This window comes from Podarcis filfolensis (genome assembly GCF_964270895.1).
Source record: "Podarcis filfolensis genome assembly, chromosome: 1".
Classification (NCBI taxonomy): Eukaryota; Metazoa; Chordata; class Lepidosauria; order Squamata; family Lacertidae; genus Podarcis; species Podarcis filfolensis.
In genome coordinates this window covers 85,705,843-85,725,937 of record NC_139604.1, presented here as the reverse complement: position 1 = coordinate 85,725,937, position 20,095 = coordinate 85,705,843, and the positions used below count along the sequence as shown (strand labels likewise).

General features: G+C 41.4%; 1 protein-coding gene across 5 annotated transcripts in view; it reads left to right on the top strand.

The window, feature by feature from the left end:
• PHF21A (PHD finger protein 21A) overlaps positions 1–18,461 on the top strand; it is a 132,300-nt gene extending 113,839 nt beyond the window's left edge. For 3 of the 5 annotated variants that reach the window (XM_083602143.1, XM_083602141.1, XM_083602142.1), the window contains exons 12-18: positions 54–133; positions 697–757; positions 3,759–3,922; positions 9,121–9,276; positions 11,262–11,337; positions 11,614–11,717; positions 12,175–18,461. In XM_083602143.1, the coding sequence (XP_083458269.1) occupies positions 54–133; positions 697–757; positions 3,759–3,922; positions 9,121–9,276; positions 11,262–11,337; positions 11,614–11,717; positions 12,175–12,432 (899 nt within the window). In that variant the 3' untranslated portion in view covers positions 12,433–18,461. Of the gene's footprint in view, positions 1–53; positions 134–696; positions 758–3,683; positions 3,707–3,758; positions 3,923–9,120; positions 9,277–11,261; positions 11,338–11,613; positions 11,718–12,174 lie in introns of all 5 variants that reach the window. The other 2 variants (XM_083602145.1, XM_083602144.1) reach the window with 1 other exon arrangement.
• The last annotated feature ends 1,634 nt before the right edge of the window (positions 18,462–20,095 follow it).

Genomic DNA, 20,095 nt, shown 5'->3' with positions numbered 1-20,095 from the left:
ATTGAGGTCTTTGTGCCCTTTACAAATGCTTTTATTTCTACCCTTTCCCCAAGAAATACAAAGTAAGCGACAAGAAAGGAAACGAAGGACAACAGCAAATCCAGTGTACAGTGGAGCTGTCTTTGAGCCTGAGGTAAAAATTTTTGCTTATAAAATAAGTAAATAACTTGCTGAAAAGCATTTTGCTCATTGCTTCAGCATTCTAGGCGTATGAAAACAATCACATTCAAAGCTAGACAGTGGGACTGTCATCAAGAGAGCATGAAGGACAATTATAAATAGAAAGAAGTTTCCTACTTTATGCTTTCTTTCCCTTATATCTTCCCTCCTCCTCCTTCTTCTCTGGCATGATTGCAGACTTGGCATTGAATTATTTCTCTCATCACAAGTGGGATCAGCATTGCCCGTAATTGTGTGAAAGACTAGCTTTTCTACAGGGTAGTATCCAAACACTGAAACAATAATGGACATAATCTGAAGAAAGTTAAACCTACATTTGATTCTTACTGAAATTTATGGATTTAAGTGCAAAAGCCTGTTTGCTTCAATGGGAATCAACACTTGTGTTCTTCCAGATTTTTTATATAGTCACTCTGTGTGTGTGTGTGTGTGTGTGTGTGTGTGTGTGTGTGTGTGTGTAGATGTAGCTTTCACTTGCCAAAACAGTTGACTACTTTCTTCCTTTCTTCTGTAAAGCGCAAGAAGAGCGCAGTCACATACCTGAACAGCACAATGCATCCTGGGACACGTAAACGAGGTAGGTGTCTCATAATAGCACCTCCTTGTATGTTTATTTCCCTTTCTTTTGGACTGAAATATAACAATATAGAAAATAGTTTTGTGGTACTGAATACACATCATAGGTATGCTGTAACCCTGGTAGGCAGCTACTCTACAGAAGCATCCTTTGTTGGTAGGCTTTGGGGGTAATCTGGAATGAATAAGGATATAAATGGGAGAATTTCCTGTTTGTAAACTGTCTTGGGCCAGTAAAGATTCCCAACCCAGATTACCAGATTAGTAAATGTAACCCGTCATGCAGACTAGAAGGGGGGTGCCAAGGTGGTAACTGAGCTCCCATTCTGAGACTTTTCCCTTGTAGTGACTAAGTGAGTTTGGTCCTATGTTAGGACTCACTGTTTATGAAATGAAATTATTTCTTGTGCTGTTAAGAACATGTTCAGGTTTCTTTGAAAGGCGAGTTACTTGATTTTTGATGAAATCGTGTGGCAACCATGGTACTCTTAAAATTATTACAGGGATGCTTGCAAAATTCTTCCCACCCAATTTTCTCCTTAGATTTCAAGGTTCCGAATTCTTGATCTTGCTTGTGGAATGGCACCAGTAATCTGCCATTTCCCCGTTTTTAACGTACAGACTTTGTTTAGGCTGCTACACGTGCAGTTCACTAGTTTTCCATTTGCATACTCCCCCCCCCCACTTTACAGGTTACTAATCCATGCCAGCAAAGGCAAACATTGATTAAAATACTAACGAAAAAGGCAGTAGTAACATGGTCATATCTATTCATGTGCCCTAGTGTGTATCTGTAAACTGTTAAGGGTTAGGAGTAATGTTGCAAATGGAAAACTCTGGCAAACTGCATATAAGCCAGTCCTGAGATGTATTTTAGAAATTGTCCATGTAAAACTGTAAGGCAGGTAAAGCAGAGCATGGGGCAGCCAATCCATGGAACAAGAAAAGAACTTGGGATATCTATTTTATCCCTTGATCTAAACTGTGCTGCTTCCACTGTGAACAATATATCTAGTATTAAAGGAAAGAGAGCCCAGTTGAAAACGAGATGGTGTGAACTGTGGAAGGTTTGCTCAGAAACACTTTTCCTTGAGGAGGGAAGGTTTCTGCATTCTCCCTGCATCTTGAACCTTTAAGTGTTGTTTGGCCTCCAAGAAGCAGATGATGCACAGTTTTTGAAGTTTTGAGATGAAGCCCTCTGCTTCAGTAGGTTGTGACAGCTATCGACATGGTTGAGTTCAAGAGAGGTTAAGTTAATTCCCAATGCTTTGGGTGACCCTAAGATCACCAGAGAATGTATGTTGATGGCCAGGAATCAGAAAGGTACTATATTATCAATGCTTGTTGTTGCTAATACATCACCAAGCATGTCTGCTTTGTGTCTGAGACAAGTTACTACTGATCTGCTCTTGTGTGGTGGTTGCTGTGTTCTTAGAGCCAGCCAGTTGCACAGTAGAACTAAGCTTGGCTTTGAGATTAATTTATTTTGACTCTGTTCAGTGCTAAATATCATGGGTGAGCACTGAATGCCCTTTCTGTAATGCTTTCTAATGTTTCCTCTGCTCCTGGGCCTGTTGTTCAAAAACAAATGGCCAGGTCAGAGGACATAAGTTGTATAATACTTGATATTTCAAATGTTAAAAGATATATGCACTATGTACCTAGTAGGATGAGTGTGTTCATGCACATGAGTGTTTGGGTGAGTTATTAGGTAGCTCAGCAGTTTCAGTAGAGTGCATTTGTCTCTTTCTGTTTAGCCCACTGATTTGAATTTGCTTAAAATGATAGTGCCTGATATTATTATTATTATTATTATTATTATTATTATTATTATTATTATTATTTATTAGTCTTTGGCAGCTTTTGGCATTTTGAAAATAAGGTGATGGTCTCATTGCAGTTTATATTGAGCAGGCTTTACTTTACCCAAAAATTGCTGCCATAACTGCTCAGTTCAGCTATTAGTGCATTTCCCCAGGAGATCAGATGTTCAGAGGAGCCCTTCTTTCCTTGCATAATTTGTTTCTCACCTGAAGCAAAATTGGATGTACTGGGTTTTTTTGCACTGATGTTGGCTTTCTGTCCCTCAACACACAGAGGGCATTGGCCTTCAGTGCCACTTTCCATCAGAGTTGTTAGGTGCCATTTACTGAAGATAATGATTACTATGCATGTTTAATTTGATCTTCCTGCCTCTTCTCTCAGTCTCTAGCTTCACTTATTGACTGCTTAAATATCTTTATATATATATATATATTCCTCTCTGAGCATATGCCTCTCATCAATCAGAGTAGTGGTAATGCAAAAGACAAAGATTGGTGTCTCCTACAGTGTTGTGATTTCACTTGGAATAATAGCACAATTTATCGTTGAGTTATATCTTCCTACAGTCAGCAGGATAGGATTTTATCTTAACTCTTCATACTTGCAGATTTGCTTTGTTGAGGCTTTCTCCCACCTAGGCTACCATACAGCTCCTTTTGCTGAGAGAGATCTCATGGGGTTGCAGGCCGTAATTTTCTCTGGCATTTGTGGAATGTTGTGAGTTTTTCTTAGCACAAAGGTGGTATTTAGATGTAGGTTTCACCTTAGGCTCACTGAGGGTGATTTACCAATGGTCATAACAATGTGATGGAGATACCATGATAAATTAGAGTGGTAGAAATCATGGCAGCTTTTCTTTGCCAGTGGAATTTGGGGGTGGTAAGTTAAAAGTTAAAGACATTAGTGTGGTTATAGAGATATATTGGGAGTAGCGCTCTTTCTGAAGGCATGTGTTTTCTCTCTTGTGATACCATCCTTCCTTACACAATTCTCCTTTAAGTGTCTTAAAAATAACTTTACAGTCCTGACTTGGCTTTCTTTCACTCGTGACTATAATACTAACTTCTTCTCTGTACTACATCACTTCCTTTTTTTCATGCTAGCCAATGAGGAGCACTGGCCAAAGGTATGTAAGATTATTTCCCCTCCCCTTTTTGTTCCCTTTTGTTAATGTGTAGGTCGTCCACCTAAATACAACACGGTGCTGGGGTTTGGGGCTCTGACCCCCACATCCCCTCTGTCCAGTCATCCTGACTCCCCTGAAAATGAAAAGACAGAGACCACATTTTCTTTCCCCGCAACTGTTCATCCTGTGTCCCTGCCCAGCCCCAGCTCCACAGACGTAAGTAATTCTTCCTGAGAGGTTTGCTGTTTGAAGAGACCGTGGAGACTTCAGAATTTGGTTCTTTAGATGCACTGGTATTATGGTAAACTGCAATAATATGACCCCCTTCTTCAGCCCCCTACACTTCTACTTGTACCTATTCACCCCCCACCCAAACTCTGGAGTAGTATATATATATATATATATCTATATGATATCCACAGGACATGCCAGAATGTTCATATCCTAGAGTCATAGAATTGTAGAGTTAGAAGGGGAAATATTTCAAAGTTCTATAAGCCCTTCCCAGATGCACAGTGATGCAGTGAATTAAAGACAGTGCATATGTGATATATTTCGGCAATCTAGTGGCAGGAGGAGAACAGATCCTGTCACACAGAAGCCTTAGGAACAATTACGTATTATTACTGAATCAATAAAGTAAGGAGAAATTCTTGCTCAAGATAGTTGGACACAGCCTTAGTGGAGTCAGAGTGAATGCCTTCACTGACACCTGGCAGTTGCTTCTCGTTTATGGATTCTGCATACCTATCTGGGGAAAAGTTTTCTTTTCTGTGAAAGTATCCTCCTGGTATGTGAGCCCAGTTGCCTATTCTGCCAGTTTAGCACAGGCTGTTGCTGAATTAAAGTTGATCTAACCCATAGCTTGATCTGCAACACTGTCTGTTTTTGGAGAGTGTGGGTGGTAATTTTTTATTACTCAGAAGGGAGGGAAATCCACCCTTCTCATGATAGCTGGATTGGAATTGGAAATTCTGGACTCACAACCTTGGTCAAGTCTCATCACTTCTCTGTACCTTCGTTTCCTCATAATAAATAGCTCCATGGTTGTAAGACCCAACTAATGAACACATTTTACACACAATCAGATTGCATAACTTTTATGTTCTAGTGGGCTGCACTAGATGTTCCTCCAGTCTGTTTTTTATGCTGCTGAGCTAAGAGCCTCTGCATCTCATTCATGAAATATGCAGCTTGAGGATTGCTCTAACTTACATAACTGTATCTGTAGCCTCATTGTTGAAGCAGCCAAGAATAGCCAAATCAGGAACACCATCAGTATCTTTTCTGCACTGCTGGGTATTGCAAAAGATAAAATCAACAGGCAGCATTCCTATAGGATGCAAGTTCTGTGTTAAGAGCCATAGTCATTCATTCTCTAGGTATTGTATTATTCATGAAATCTCCCAAACTATCAGAAGGCAGTAGTAAAAATTGATCCAAAGAAAGAGGACTTTCCTGCTGATTTAGCATGGCGTGCACACATGCACATGAACACATTCTACTTATAACAGGTTTGACAAAGGTTGCTAGATTCTTAAGCACATTTGTTTTATAAATAAAGCACTAGGACAGTGAGCTCATTGTCGTTCCAGTTGATGTTTGTTGCACATTTTTACATAATGTTCTGAGCTTTCGGTAATGATGTAATTCTGATTAGCCATCAGCCTTCAAGCCTAGAGTGTTTTGTTAAATATCCATCCACCAAACATGTACACACATCACATGAATGTATTGCTTCCTCCAGAAATTCACCTCCTATTTCACTTCAGTGGTGTGTGTTTTTTGGAGAATTTCTGGTAAATAGGTTTGTTTTCAGTTGTGTCCCTCCACTCACCAAAGACTCTTTAATCCAATATAGGATTCCTTTAATGGAATGGGGGCAGGCATTGTTTGCTGATTTCCCCCCATCTCTCTGCAGTCCGTAGACCTTCCCTGGTCTGCTCCAAAGGATTGTGGAGGTTGATGGGGCAGGTGGCCCCCAGAAGATAATGAAAACTGCTTCCCTTCCATTCATGGAAGCCTCTGCTAGTGCAGAGTACTGCCCATTAATGGAGAGAGACAACTGAGTAGAACTTTCTGATCTTGTTAGCTTCTGAATATCTTGTAATTGTCATAATCAGTTACTCAGATTAAGATGCTCATTAGGTTTCAGCTCCACTTCAACAGGCGCTCTAGGGCTAGGATGTGGGATCTGTGGCCTTCCAGATGTTGCTGTACTCAAACTTTCATTAGTCTTGGCTAGCACAGCCAGAGGTCAGGGGATTTTGTAAATTAGTTCAGCAGTATTTGGAGAGCTACATGCTCCCCACCCCTGTTCTAGGGAAACCTCGTTGTGTTTGTCCTCCATGCAGTCACAAAATACAAGAAAAAAGTAGGCCTTTTGAGTTTGGGTAGTCATAACGATACATGAAAGTTTAACTCTGTTGAGTGGACAATATGAAACTGCCTGTATTATTATAGATTGAACTACTTTAGAACCCAACAATGCTCAAGTCACAGGGGATCCAACCCCCTTATATTTTGTGAAACTCATCTTAGCTACTACTACTACTACTACTACACTGTAGAAAGCTACAGAGTGGAGTATGACTGACTTAAAAGCTGGGTGGGGGGTTGAGGGATAAAATGTGAGGTTTTCCTTAAGTTCCCCCCTTCCCCCCATAATTTGAACATTGGAATCCAGCACTCATTTGATATGTAGAACTTGCAAAATCAAAGCATCTTTACATGCCAAAGTCAGGATAGCACAGTAAGTTTAGGAATTAATAGAGAGAGGTTTCCATGAAAGTGTGAAGGCTTGGTTTTCAATGTCAAAGTTTAAGCCTCAGCTAATGTTTGTGGGTAATATCCTCCCACCCACCCGTGGTTGGTATTCTGGCATCATTTAATATGTATTCTTAATAAAGATGGGCACATTAGCATGCTATGTAAGGCAGTAGAAAACATCTGGCATAATTCAAATCCTACCACTGCTCAGTTTGATATGGAAGATTGAATTACATATTTTAAGGAGGCTGTGACACTTTTATTTCTTTCAAATTTTATCCCTATATTCTGAATTTGAAGAAAGCTTTAGAGATTGGGATTTGGATGTAGCAATTTTCCAGAGCAGCCCTCAGTTGATTGAAATTCATGTATTAAGCCATTTTCTGTTACCTTATTTCTGTTCTTTTTAGCTCTTCTTCTCTTTCTGCATTTCTGTACAGTGATCTACAAATAAAAATAGTAACTATGAGATGGTAACAGCAGAAGGAAAGAGAGAAAAGGAAACTAAATGGCTTTGCTAAGAATTTTGCATCCTAAAGTGAAGAGATAAGGAAGGGAAAGTAATGCAAAGAGTCATGCAAAACTGAAATGTTCTTGCTATTAAAACTAGTACTGGGGCCTTTGTTGACATTTTACAGCTGGGGATGGTGTTTTGTGTTAGTCTGGTTTGGTCAAGGTTTTCCATCTCTTCTATCGAAAGGCCAAGTTTACATAAGATAAATCAGAAAAAGTATACCTATTACTGGATATTGCAGTGATGCACCAAGGTTAAAGTTATATTAGGCTTAAAGTGGTGCATTAACTTGATTTTGCAACCAGTGCCTTCTACTTCCAAAATATTGAAAAGATAATGGCACATGAGACACATTTCTTAGGAAAGACTGTAGCTACCTTAAGAGGCAGCACCCAGGTGAAATTATGCTTATGCTCATGCTAAGCATGCCCAAGGCTATATTCCATAGCCTTTTGCAAACAATAATTTTATTGCACAATAAATATGTAGATCTTACTCATATTTGCAGAGAATCCAGGCAGGCTTTCTCCTCAGTGCTGCTCCCCAGATATCACATTTTGCCAACGTGTAGACCACAGTTCTTTTGCCAATAGAAAGCATTAATTTTATATTTTATCTCTGGCCCCCACCTGCCTAACCCATCCCCTTGCTTTCTTGTTTTGATTTGGCGTGCTGCGTGGAATGAGGCTGTACAGATGTCACAGGCACCTAGAAATGGCCATGACTTCACTGCTCACAATTGGTACAATTTTCTGCCCCTATAGCTGTGCAGATTTTGCTTATTTGCTTAGAGGCTTATCAATCCAGTGTGGTCATATAGCCATTGAAAATAAAGACATACAGTAGCAGCAGCAACCACCACAGCAAATCTCTTTTATCCATCATGGTTAATGATATCAGCTTTTATTCCTTGTATATGTGTTAGTCTCACTCCTCTCCAGCACTGGAATATTCATATTCACTATTTGATTTATGCACTCTGTCCCCAAACAAAATAAGCACCTCAGTATAGTGAGCTCCTAGTGTTGGATCAGGCTACTAGTGTTGGATTTAAATTATTAGTTGCTTACTACAAAAGTCTCTAATGGAGCAATCCTAACTATAGAAAGCTAGCATAAATAATGCTGGCATGTTACAGTGGCAAAAGTTACCCCTATTCCAAACTCAGTTCAGAAGGAATACGACACTCTTTGCCAGCTACATTGGCTGGGCTGCTGGGTCACTTGACTGAGCCAGAATGTGTTTGGAAGAGGTGTAAGTCTCTCCTTGCTCTGCCACATCTCCAGAATGCCCCCTTCTGGGGGGAACTTATGCTAGTGTAAGTTATACCGTCTTAAGATCCACCGGCTGAGCACCCATTGAGATCTGCCATATCCAAATTCTTTCATCCCAGTGGATCTTTTACACTGCAAGTGACTTACAATCTTTTGGTTTTTAACTTTTTTGTAACAAAAAAACAGAAGCTAAAGCATTCTGCACTACCAGGGCCACCTGTCCCTCAAGTGACAGCAGTGGATCCAGGAAGACACTCAGTCTATGGACCTTTCAGAATGAGTCTCACCCTGTCGAGAGCAGATTGCATGACATTCACCTGGACAGAAGATCCACCTGCTAATCCATCTTGGCTGGATTAAGACTCATGTCATTGGTCCTCATCCAGTCCATTATCATGACCAGGCACCAATGAGCACATCCACTGCCTACCTGCAGAAGATGACATAAGAGCTGTGTGTCATCAGAATGGTGATGACAGCACACTCTCAGACGCTGTCTAATCCCACCCAGCAGTTCCATGCAGACATTAAGTGAAACGTGGGTGACAAGTTCTGCACCTCCTGGAGAACCGAACCTATTGTGGCACTTTAAAAAAAGTGATCTGTGCTTTATAGTTTGAAATTGTACTAGGGTAGACATGGTGGCATTTGAAGAAGCCATGGCCCCTGACATTCCTTGTGGTTCTTTTCTGTCTGAAGAAAGTGGATCTAATCGTCAGGGACCCTTTGGTAGCTTTCTTTCTGTGTTTCATGAAAAGGATATTATTTTGGGGATTTCATTCACTTAGGACTTTACTTTGAACTGGAATTTAGTTTTCAAAGTTTGTAAGTTCCCTTTCCCCCCTCTAATTTTATAGGGTGATATCCATGAAGATTTTTGCAGTGTTTGCAGGAAAAGTGGGCAGTTGCTGATGTGTGACACGTGCTCACGTGTGTATCACTTGGACTGTCTGGACCCACCTCTGAAAACTATTCCCAAGGGCATGTGGATCTGTCCCAAATGTCAAGACCAGGTATTGTTTGACACAAAAAGGGAAGCCTCTTGCAATGGTTCTCTGCTTTGGACAAAATGGGTGGGGCACATGGCTTAGACTTTGAGAGGGTGACAATATCTGACCTGAACTGAAATGGCCTCACAAATTCAAAGCCATCAAACGTTTGCTTTTCTGTTCCACATCTCAGGGTACTAAACAGCCATTTATTTGCCATGGCAAAGCTCGAAGACTTACGGGGAAGATTCCCTTTGATCCACTTGCATCTTTATCGATATTTCTGCTTCCACAAAAGATACCGTATTTTTTGCTCTATAAGACTCACTTTTTCCCTCCTAAAAAGTAAGGGGAAATGTGTGTGCGTCTTATGGAGCGAATGCAGGCTGCGCAGCTATCCCAGAAGCCAGAACAGCAAGAGGGATTGCTGCTTTCACTGCACAGCGATCCATCTTGCTGTTGTGGCTTCTGAGATTCAGAATATTTTTTTTCTTGTTTTCCTCCTCCAAAAACTAGGTGCGTCGTGGTCTGGTGCATCTTATAGAGCGAAAAATATGGTATATAATGTTAGCTTCATTCTACAATACATGTGTTGGAAAGTCCAGTATTTTAAGGTCTAGGACAAAGCTACATGCTGGAAAAGCAATGTTTGCATGATAATGCAGGGACACAGGGCATTTTACAGGTGAGAGTTAGCAGGCATGAGATAGATGCTAAATCTTTCCCCATAGCTGGCTTTGAGAGCAAAAATAAGCCCAGCTGGGGAGGAACGTTTTGTGATGAATAACCACATGATTAAACACCCGTCTCCCACCCACCAATTCTCTTCTGGAAATGCCCCGCTACTCCTGCATTGCTGTTAACCAACACATTTGTGGGAAATGCATGTTTGCCAAAGTAACATGTAGTTTTCTCCACGGAGACTGCTCTTTGCTATCAGAGTGTTTTTCCTTTAGCTAATTAGATCAGCAGTTTGTGAATCATGAAGTCACAATCCTCTCTACTGGCAAGTTTTAAGATCAGATATGTTGTCTCTTCATTCCTGTTCAGCTTGTTAAAATTTCATCAGCAGAAAATGTTTGTAGATGCAAGGGAATGTACAAAATTGCTGACATGGTGATTAAACAGGCTTCCCTTGTGGGAGGTTTAGCACAGATGTGTGAGTATTTCATGCTATTAAATCTTGAGGGTCTTCCCAAACTATTGTGGAGGTTTTTGTGTGTGCAGTAAATGCAATGTTTACTTGCTTGAGGTGCGTGTTGAGTTGTGGATCAGGCATCTTTTCTGGATAATGCTTCTGTTATAGAATTCCCCCAGTACTCAAACCTCAGTATTTGTTTGCTTGGAATTTCCTTCCCCACTCCCCATTTCGACATACTATTGTAAGTGCTGTGTATAAGCTGGTTGTGAATATTACAGGCACATATGTTTTAGTGATTAGTAACACAATTCCCCTTCTTCCTACCAGTGCCTCACTATTTTGTTATCCATTTAGGGATTTTTATTTTTTTTAATTAATTCTTTAGGGGCTGAATGCTTGCCTGCTGAAACAACCAAGCATAGAAATGATCATGTAATTGCCTTCATCTTGTTTTTTTAATGTAGACTTTAAAGCAACAAGGCTACCCTTCCTTACCATTTTATGAAATTTATGTTTTTTATTTAGTTCTTGAAAGGTTACGTGTTATCCCCATGCACTTGATAGCCCTGCAGCACAGTCTTCCTCTCCCTCCTTTTGATATGTGGATATAGTCTGGTTCATTTCTCTGTCCCTTTGGCCTCCCACATCCATCACATGTCAACAAAGCATCAGGCTTCTTGTCCCGGACCAGAACTAGCAGCAACCCAAGAGTAGAACAAAGGGGGATTTTAAGTTGTTTAATTGCCTGGGGAGGGCCTCAGAAGAGAATGGCATTGATTTTAATAGTTGTGAAAGAAACCCTTTAGCATGTGTCATCTTTCCTAGAGGTAGAACATGTCAGCCAAGTGTTCCTTCTCCTTTCTTTCAGATGCTAAAGAAAGAAGAAGCAATCCCGTGGCCAGGAACTTTAGCAATTGTTCATTCATATATTGCATACAAAGCAGGTAAGAAAACGGTACAGAGCTTGGCTTGGTTTTCTTTTCTTTGGAAAATGTTACTTTGAGGAAGGGAGTAGGATGTTTGTTTTCAGAAGGAAATTAAGAGCTGACTGCATGATAACCCCAGTAATGAAATGGATATGACAGCTTCATCTGACTCTCTTTATGTCTGCACCTGCAGCTTCAGGTATGGTCCAATACTGGCTCTCCATTGTGCAAAAGCAGCTGAGAGATCCCATCTGCAGGGCATAATTGATACAATTGATATACTCTCTTCCACAGCAAAAGAAGAGGAAAAACAGAAATTACTGAAATGGAGTTCAGATTTAAAACAGGAAAGGGAGCAGCTAGAACAGAAAGTCAAACAGCTCAGCAATTCTATAACAGTAAGTATTGCTGTGCTAAATGATGGTTTGTTTATCCTCTGTGTTCCGCTAGAAGCTACAGCCGTGAATCTTAGAAAATGACTGTTTACTGTGACCAATCACAGTATCAGTTCTGAGCCGTTCTTCACCACAGCTTTGTCGTGGTGGTGTTTTTTAAAAGTCTCAGCGGCGTCTTATTTTTGTTAGAGCTTCTTTTTCTCTGCTAAGTCATAGTTGTAATCTATATGCTGTAGTCGTGGCTGTGAAATAGCATTTGCTTTCTTTGAACTCTTTGGTTTGCTATGTGGGCTGTATTTGGTATGGGAGCCATGTTGTATCCACCAGGTGCTTTGACAAAGAATCTGTTTTTGCAGTCTCTTGTGGATCTTGGGATCCCTTTGCTTTAACTTTCATTCTCGTTTGGGCCTTTTTTTTATGAGCGCACTCATTAATGCAATGTTGTTCCAATCTGCTTCAGAAATGTATGGAAATGAAGAACACCATCCTGGCAAAACAGAAGGAAATGCACAGTTCATTGGAGAAGGTAAAACAGTTAATTCGCCTCATCCAGGGCATCAACCTTTCAAAACCCATAAACTCTGAGGGCAGTTCCGTCGCCATCTCCAATGGCATGGACTCCACCAATAACGCAAAGGCTGCCGCCGCCTCCACCCCAGCCTCTTCCCCCTCCCAGAGCTGCATGGTGAACTGTACCAAGGGCGACGAGACTAAATAACATAGCACAGGAAGAAGGAGCCGGGGGAGATGGCGGCGAGGCAGAAGAGCAGAACAATAAAACTCTAGAAAAGAAAAGCTGGATTTCTTCTGGAAAGCGCAGAACTCTTTGGTTCCAGAAAGAGCGCGAAGAGGCTTGTGCCAGGCAGCACCAGAGTTGCCAATCGATCCTCCTTATTCTGTGTGTACGTGCAAAGTTTGGACCATGTTACATGAATAGTGCCAGCTGGAGGTTCTTTGCCAGCACCATGCCAAGTTAAATAATATATTTACTCTCTCTCTCTCTCTCTTTCTCTCTTTTACACCAGTGTGTGCCTGCAGCAGCCTCCACAGCCACTCTAGGTTTGTTTTGCTTTTGTTTTTATTTGGGGGTGGGGAGCAGGGAGGAGGAGCAGGTTTCAAATCTTATCTGCAGACCAGTTTGTTTAGCTAAGGAAACTTCAAGTCCAAAGAGCCTGTGGGCTTTTCCTGTTTCTGAATTCTCCGTACTACTAAACCAAAAATCCAGAAATATGAATTAACAAGTCCTAGGGTCCAGAGGGGGTGGGGTGGTGGGAGTGGGGACCAAGCCTATCCAATAAGCAGTATTCACTATTGTTTTGACAGGAGAGACAAAAAGGAATGGGGAAGGGTTTTTCACTAAGTATCTAGTGCACACTCAGGCTGGGGATTACTAGACTGGCAGCTTCGGGTTTATCCACTTTTTTTTCCAAATAGACAAGTGAAATAAATTGCTGGTTAGGGCATCACATTGGCCCAGGAAGCTTTTGCTGAGGAAGAGGAGAAGGGAGGGGGACTAATATAATCAGCCTGGGGTTTCAGAAAAGCGGGTCACGACTGAAATGAAAATTCCAACTTTTTTTTTTTGTACACTTGTCAAGCAAAAGTGATATTCCAAACAGTACAGCACATGTCCCAAACATATGGCCCAAATAGTAAAAAAAAAACAAAAAAAATTATTAAAATGCCTGTTTCCTTTGTTTCCTTTCTCTTTTGGTTACAAATGTAAGGAATAGAAAAGCTGTTTTTTTCAGGCTGACAGTCCGATTAAAGAGGTAGATGGGACCTTGCATGGTATAGATTAGAAGTAATAGTGTCAGTGAGATACAGTGAGTCTTTGTGAGTCCGTGTGTCATCGTTTTGGGCACTGTTTTTTATGCAAGGGCAAAATCTTTGTATCTGGGGGAAAAACAACTTTTTTAAATTAAAAAAGAAAAAAGATATTGAGGTCTTCCTAGTGTTACTTAAAAATAAGATCAAGGTAAGAAACATTGTAAAAATTACAAAAGTGCTATTTGTTTCCTAAACAAGTGATTTCTATTAAAAAGGTGTCAGAACTGGAGAAAATGCTGTGTACTTAGAATTTTTTAACACAGGTTTTGCTTATGATGTTGCCATTCTGCTGTGTTTCTGTTTGAAAAATGCCTTGGGGGTGAGTGTCGAGAGATTGTCATGCCATTCAAATAGCCTGTGGGGTTGAACTGCATCCAATCTGCAAACCTTCCTCCAACTGGTGGAATCTCTCCTCTGTTAAGCTCTCCTAATTAACTCTTGTGCTTAAAAGCACAAGAGAGCATTGGCAGCATTTAAAAATCTTTGTCGTTTTAGCACCTAGATTATAGGGAGAACGTGGAGACAAAGGATTTTACCTTTGAGATCTGGCTTTGCTTAGCACAGCTTGTCGGTCTTCTGAAGCAAATTGTCGCAGTAATTTCATGCTATTAAAATGCTGGTGCTGGACATGAGATGAGCGAGTCTGAAATAGCCACCTTTGCATAGACAAGTGCAAACGGCCAATATTTCATACCCTTTCACTTCCATGGCAGCACTCATGTTGGCGTAAGTCATGGCAGTCAGCCCAGGTCCATGTTAGAAAGTCTCTCCTCTGTCAGACAGCCGGCGATGGTGCTGCCGTGCTTTCACTATTCTGTGTTGAAGAACTATGCATCCTAATGCACTTTATTTACATAATCATCTGAATTTTGTTCCTGCCACTCATTGTTTGTGGCGGTTTCTTTACTTCTAGCCTCCAATCTTGTCCCTCAAGGACTCCTCAGTGACACTCAGTTATGCTCACGGTCCAGCAGCTGATCTTTTATCACTATACATATCGGTGAAGAGTAAGGACAATTCGTGTCAAATAGCCTTAGCTTTACGTTTGAAAAAGATCAGGCCTTACCATTTGACTTTTGATACTCCGTAGTGAAGTTGGCAGCTTTCTAAGTACCTGATGTTATTAGCAAGTAAAGCCAGAAGGCAGCCAATCAGGAAAATTGCTCAGAGGAAATAACACTTTTTATAGCAATACACCGAGCAAAATATCATTGGGGGCATGTTTGAGAGGCCTTTTCATCTTGTGACCTACCAATACAAATGTAGCCCACCAGATCCCTGATAATCCTCCTGGTTTTGCCTGCCTTTGAGTGCAGCAAACAAGCAACCGTGTGTGTTGGGTGGTTTGCATTTGGCTTGATGGGTCACGCAATTTGCAAGCCTACATTTAGATATTCTGAGTGTAACGGGTGAAAAATAGACAAGTCCTCATATTTCAGGCCAGAAGCTGGATTTCCAGCAGCAAGGAACAGGAGGAAGCCAATTATCCTCTTCTGGTTGATAAATTGATGTTGGCTGTTGACAGAGGCAGGCAAATGGGATTTCTGATTTCAGCTGTCCCCATGTGCATGTGGCCCTTCCTTCCCCTCACCAAACACAATTGCCATCCTTGTATTCTTTTCCCTTAAAGCCATAGGTTTGTTCAGAATGGCCACACATGCATGAATTTGGGCAATGGCCATCATGCCCTCTTAGCCTATGATGTAAGGTGCAGGGAGTGCAGAACTATTCGTTTTATCTTAAACATGGAACAGGTGCCAAAAATAGTGATCTTGTGTTGAATTCTCTGCCTCCTTTGTGTTCTGCAAACCCTGCAGTATCATCAGGCCATGAAAGTTGTACCACACAGTGCAGAGAGGGAAGACCAGAGCTCAGTGCAAGGCTGTTGTAAGGGGAAGGGGAAGAGAGTCATGTGTTGATCTGCCCTGAGGAAGGGGCATTTGTCTGCTACCTTCCACTTTTAAGCAATTTAAAAACACTGCTTCAGCAAAGTAGTATTAATAACATGCTATCTTTATGCCCCCACAATGGGGCTCACAGTTAACCCCTGGTACTTTCTGAAGGGAAAACAATTTATTATACTAAGGTCTCCCATGTGTTGAAACCTTGCTTTGGATTTAGCCATGGGGTTTTTTGGGGGGGGGGTTACTTTACATTTGGCCTCTCTTGACTAGTGACATCTGTAGTATAACTTTGCTTAGCCTGCAGCACTGGAGTGATCAGCTAGTTTAAAGTGAAGAGCAGCAAGGTACACTTGTGAATCTTTAATTTTGTCATTCTTCTGATTTTGTGTGTACTTCTCTCCTTGCCCCTTCTCCCCCTCCTCGCTGGCGTCTTCTGTCCTGGAAATGCCACCAGCTAAGTTTAAGAGGGATTTGGCTTCTGGAAGTATAGCAAAAGGAAAAAAATAAAGTTTGGGCATGTTTTGTCTGGCTGTGCAGAAAGATCCTTGCTTGGGTAGCAGATGTGTCAGATTTCCTTTTGCCTTGAGAAAACGTAGGGGAACCACAGTATCTTTGTTCATCAGGGTAACAAGTTTGTCACCCTGATTTTCTTAGAATTCAGAAACATAATTACCAGTAGTACTATGAGAGGACAGTGTTCTGCACCTGAAGGCTGGATCCTGGCTAGTTGCTTGCATGCAGATGACATTGCCTATTTACATCCTACTCTTAAACATTCTGCAGGAGTTGCCTGCTGCTGCCCTTGGCTCATTTGTGGTACACTGTGAATGTCAGGGTGTACACTCATGTGCTGGTGCAGCAAAGTCCAGAGAGTACCCATCCATATTTGAGGATGCAGCTGGGAGTTTTTATTTGCAATTGGAAATGGAAATAATGGATTGTGTGGTCAGGCTCCATTAGTTGTTGTAAGGTGGAACCTATTTGAACTTGTGACTTTTCTGATGCTAAAGAAGTCTTGTACCAGATTTACATCTTTTTTTTTACTGAAGAGACACTGTCACAAGAATAACTACAGCTTCCTAGTTGTTGGGAAATTGCAGCAAGCATAGCCCATGCACTTGTGATTGGAAAATACAAATTAGAAGATGATAGGCAGTACTTGTGCAAAAACATTTCTCTCATTCGGCCCAACAATTCTGTGTACTTTCAACCCCTCCAGCCCCAGCACTGTAACATTGCTAATTTAGTTTGGTGCCCTTGGTCAATCCAGCAATGCAGTGTACATCTAACAGCGTCCCCAGTCAAACAGGTTTGCAAATGCAGCTATTTCCTGTGTCCCACACACTGCTAAGTATAAGGGGGAAGTCCCATAGTTGTGTCTGGGTCCAGGGTAAGCAGAAATGCCTCCCCCTCCCCCCAAAAAAGTTTAGGAGGCTTTTTTTTACTTGTTTTCTAATATGTATGCAGGTTACAACAATGCTCAATTATGTGCTAAATCCTGGTTTAACCCTCTGCAAATAACATTGCAGGTCACAAAAAGAGAAAAGCCTAAACTCAGTGACAATTACAGCATCTAATTTCCTTCCCATCAGCTGAGGATGATAAGAAGGCTCTTTGTTATGGGGTCTATAATTTTGCCCAGGTGCTGAGTCTTTCTTTACATGACCAAGAATGGACAACAGCAAACATTCCCAGGTGAAGCTGTCATTATCTGCATCAGTGTTGGCAGCTTTTAGAAATGGCTCTGCACAGCACCTCCATTTTTATTGTGGTTGGAATAAGTAGTTATTGACCCTGGCATTTATCATTCCCTTAGCACATGCTCCGCTTGAAGTTTAGCCAGGACTCCCTTTGCAGCTCAGTTATGTGAGCCTAGAGGGTGAGTGTTGAGTCCACCATCCACTCCCCCAGCAATAAGTGCTGTACCTGCATCCCAATCTGCTGGGGATTCTGCTCACTCCACAGTGCCACACCTGTACATCCCCACAGTGAAGGAAGGAGCCTTGTTGAGAGAATGTGCTTTAGCAAGGACTGGGCTAAGCTGGTCCTTTACTCTTCCTATGGGATTGAACAGCAGGGGTCTACACACCCTTGCTGGTTGCATTGGAGTCTTTCACTAGTACAGTAATTGAAAAGTCCTATTAGTGCCAATTTACATTATGAACAACAGGCCTGTGAGAAGTGAACCAAGACTAAGAATGGGCATTATCAATCAAGTTTTATCTTGAAATTGTATGTCAGTTTGGTCATATCCGAACTAGCAAATACTGAATAGTCCTTAGCTTTTCTACTCTGTCAAGTCCAAGTGGTTTGTTGGATGTTACACTCACCTGTGGCTTATGTTGTAGTTTCATTCCATTCTTCGGTAGTAGAGGAAACGGCAGTGGGCTGCTTACGCGCCAACTATCCCATCTGTGTCTCAAGACCATTGTTGAAGCCAGAATATTTCTAGTAACTGGAATAAGGACTCTTTGAAATAAGTGGTCTGTGAAAGAGGCCATGACCCTAAAAGGAAATTCACAGCCTTTGTTTTTAAGGCAGTGGGTTTCTAAACCCTCCTCCCCCATGTACACTGATGTATTGATTCATACATAGCCAGCATCCTCCCATCTCTTCTTCTCCTGATGTTTGTGCCAGATAAACTCAACCTCACTCGTGCTGCCTCTGCATCCATCCTGAGTTCCCATACCTTTAAGTGAACTGGGCACAATATTGCTTTCACAGATCAACACCCTGTGAATGTTATATGGATGCATGACTTCTGTTGGTTAGGTGGGTTTCTTTTTTGTTAAGTTTTTCTTTTTCTTTTTTTAAGAAATTGAATAGCCTGGTGCTCATAGTGATTTGCAGTCTCTTTGCTGCCTTCTTTTCTGTAGCCTTCCAGTCCCTTGTGGGTTTGGTACAATTGTGTCTAGATTTTAGTCTATTAAGGTGGGAAGAAAAAGAAGGGGTCCAGAATAAACGATCAATTTGTATTTATTTAACATTTTACTAAATAAAACTATGAAATCTATTGTCTCTAGTTATTTATCATGCAGCTGTGTTCATGTGTGCTGATCCCCCTTTGCTTTATCCACACTGAAGCTGCAAACGAAGAGAAATGCAGCTTCTCCCATCAAAGCTGAAGGTTTAACTGCAAACAGGTATGTTGTGCCACACCCTAAAGGTGCAGACCTTCAGGCAGATCGATATTGGCACTTCCAGGATTTGGAAAGGCGGCTGCTTGCCAATCATGGCAGGGGTATTGCCAGGGAGCTAAGAATACATAATTGAATGAAACTAAGGCTAGCCCGAGGCCTAATTCTGTCTTGTATTTCTAGTGTAGGCCCCGTATAAATAGAGAACACTCAGAGCTGCATTTCAGCTCCTCTTCCATCCTTTCAATTCTCCTCACTTGGCCTTTTCCCCTGGGGCCCCATTGCAACAGTTTTCTTCACCATCACATGCTTATAGTATAGGCAAGAGTCTTTTGTCCATTTAGTGCTCTGCTATCCTATATTGAGCTCCTTTCTCCCATTTTCAAAATCCTCCAATGCAATGTGGTCTTTTCCCAGCTGTACTGACCTTATGCTTCCCTCCAGTCCTCCTCATTCTACACTTTGAGGCTGTTCTTCTGAGCAGTTAAAGGTTTGCAGTATCTATGATATCACAGCTGATTAGCCACAAAAGCAGGTAGGGGACCTTTACAGCACGCCTGCAAAGCTGAACCTCTCCTATACTTATTATTTCTTGGCCTGTAGAAAAATAAAATATAAAGTTTTATAATGGTAAAGAGTCTGGGCTTCAGTTTCCCTTCTTTACAGAATTTAAAGCTCCCTGGACCTGCAAGGAGAGTTGGCAATGACCTGAACTTGGCAAAGTCTACTGCAGTCACTGACAGCTTGGTGCTATAAAGGCTGTAGAGTAAGTCAACTGGGCTTCAACTTCTGGTAATAGCTTCCTGTATGGATTGTGCCAAGTGGGTGGTAACTAAGTTTTACTCGGAAAGTAGACCTGTTGAAAATAATGACTAATTAACTTGACTAAGGCCCATGAATTTCAGTGGATCTACTTCGAGTAAAAGAAAGTTGGATACCATGCAGAATACTTTCCTGTCCTTGGCAGATTTGTGGGTTGTAGCCAAGAGTTCCCTGAAGGAATTGTTTCTCTAGTTTGTTCTCTCCCCTGTTGCTCATTTTCATGACTAGTAGAAATGAGGAAAGCATTAATACTATGTGGACATAATAACCAAACAACTCTCACAGCAGCTTGAAAAGGATTTTCCTCAAAACTTTAATGTTTTTTTAAAAAGGAATACTTGTGCCCATGCTGTACAGTGCTCAGTGTGGGACAGTTTCAGCGTTTACATCAGCCTGTCTAGCGGGATGGAAAACTTTAATCCCAGCACTTTGGAAGCTCTTGAATTCCAGGAAATCAAAGGAAAAATCAAAGAGTCCAGCAGCAGAAGACCCTAGACAGACTCCAGAACCAAAGAGAGAAACTACCAGAAAATCTATGACACCCAAATCATTTACAGCTTGTGAGAAATCACCTTAAATTATATAAACAGCAAGGAAAGAGTTTTCCCGTTACATCTCCATCCTTGTGCTCCAGTGTTTGATAATTGTGGACCATGGCTGGGCTGAAGCTGCTCCCAGCACAGACATT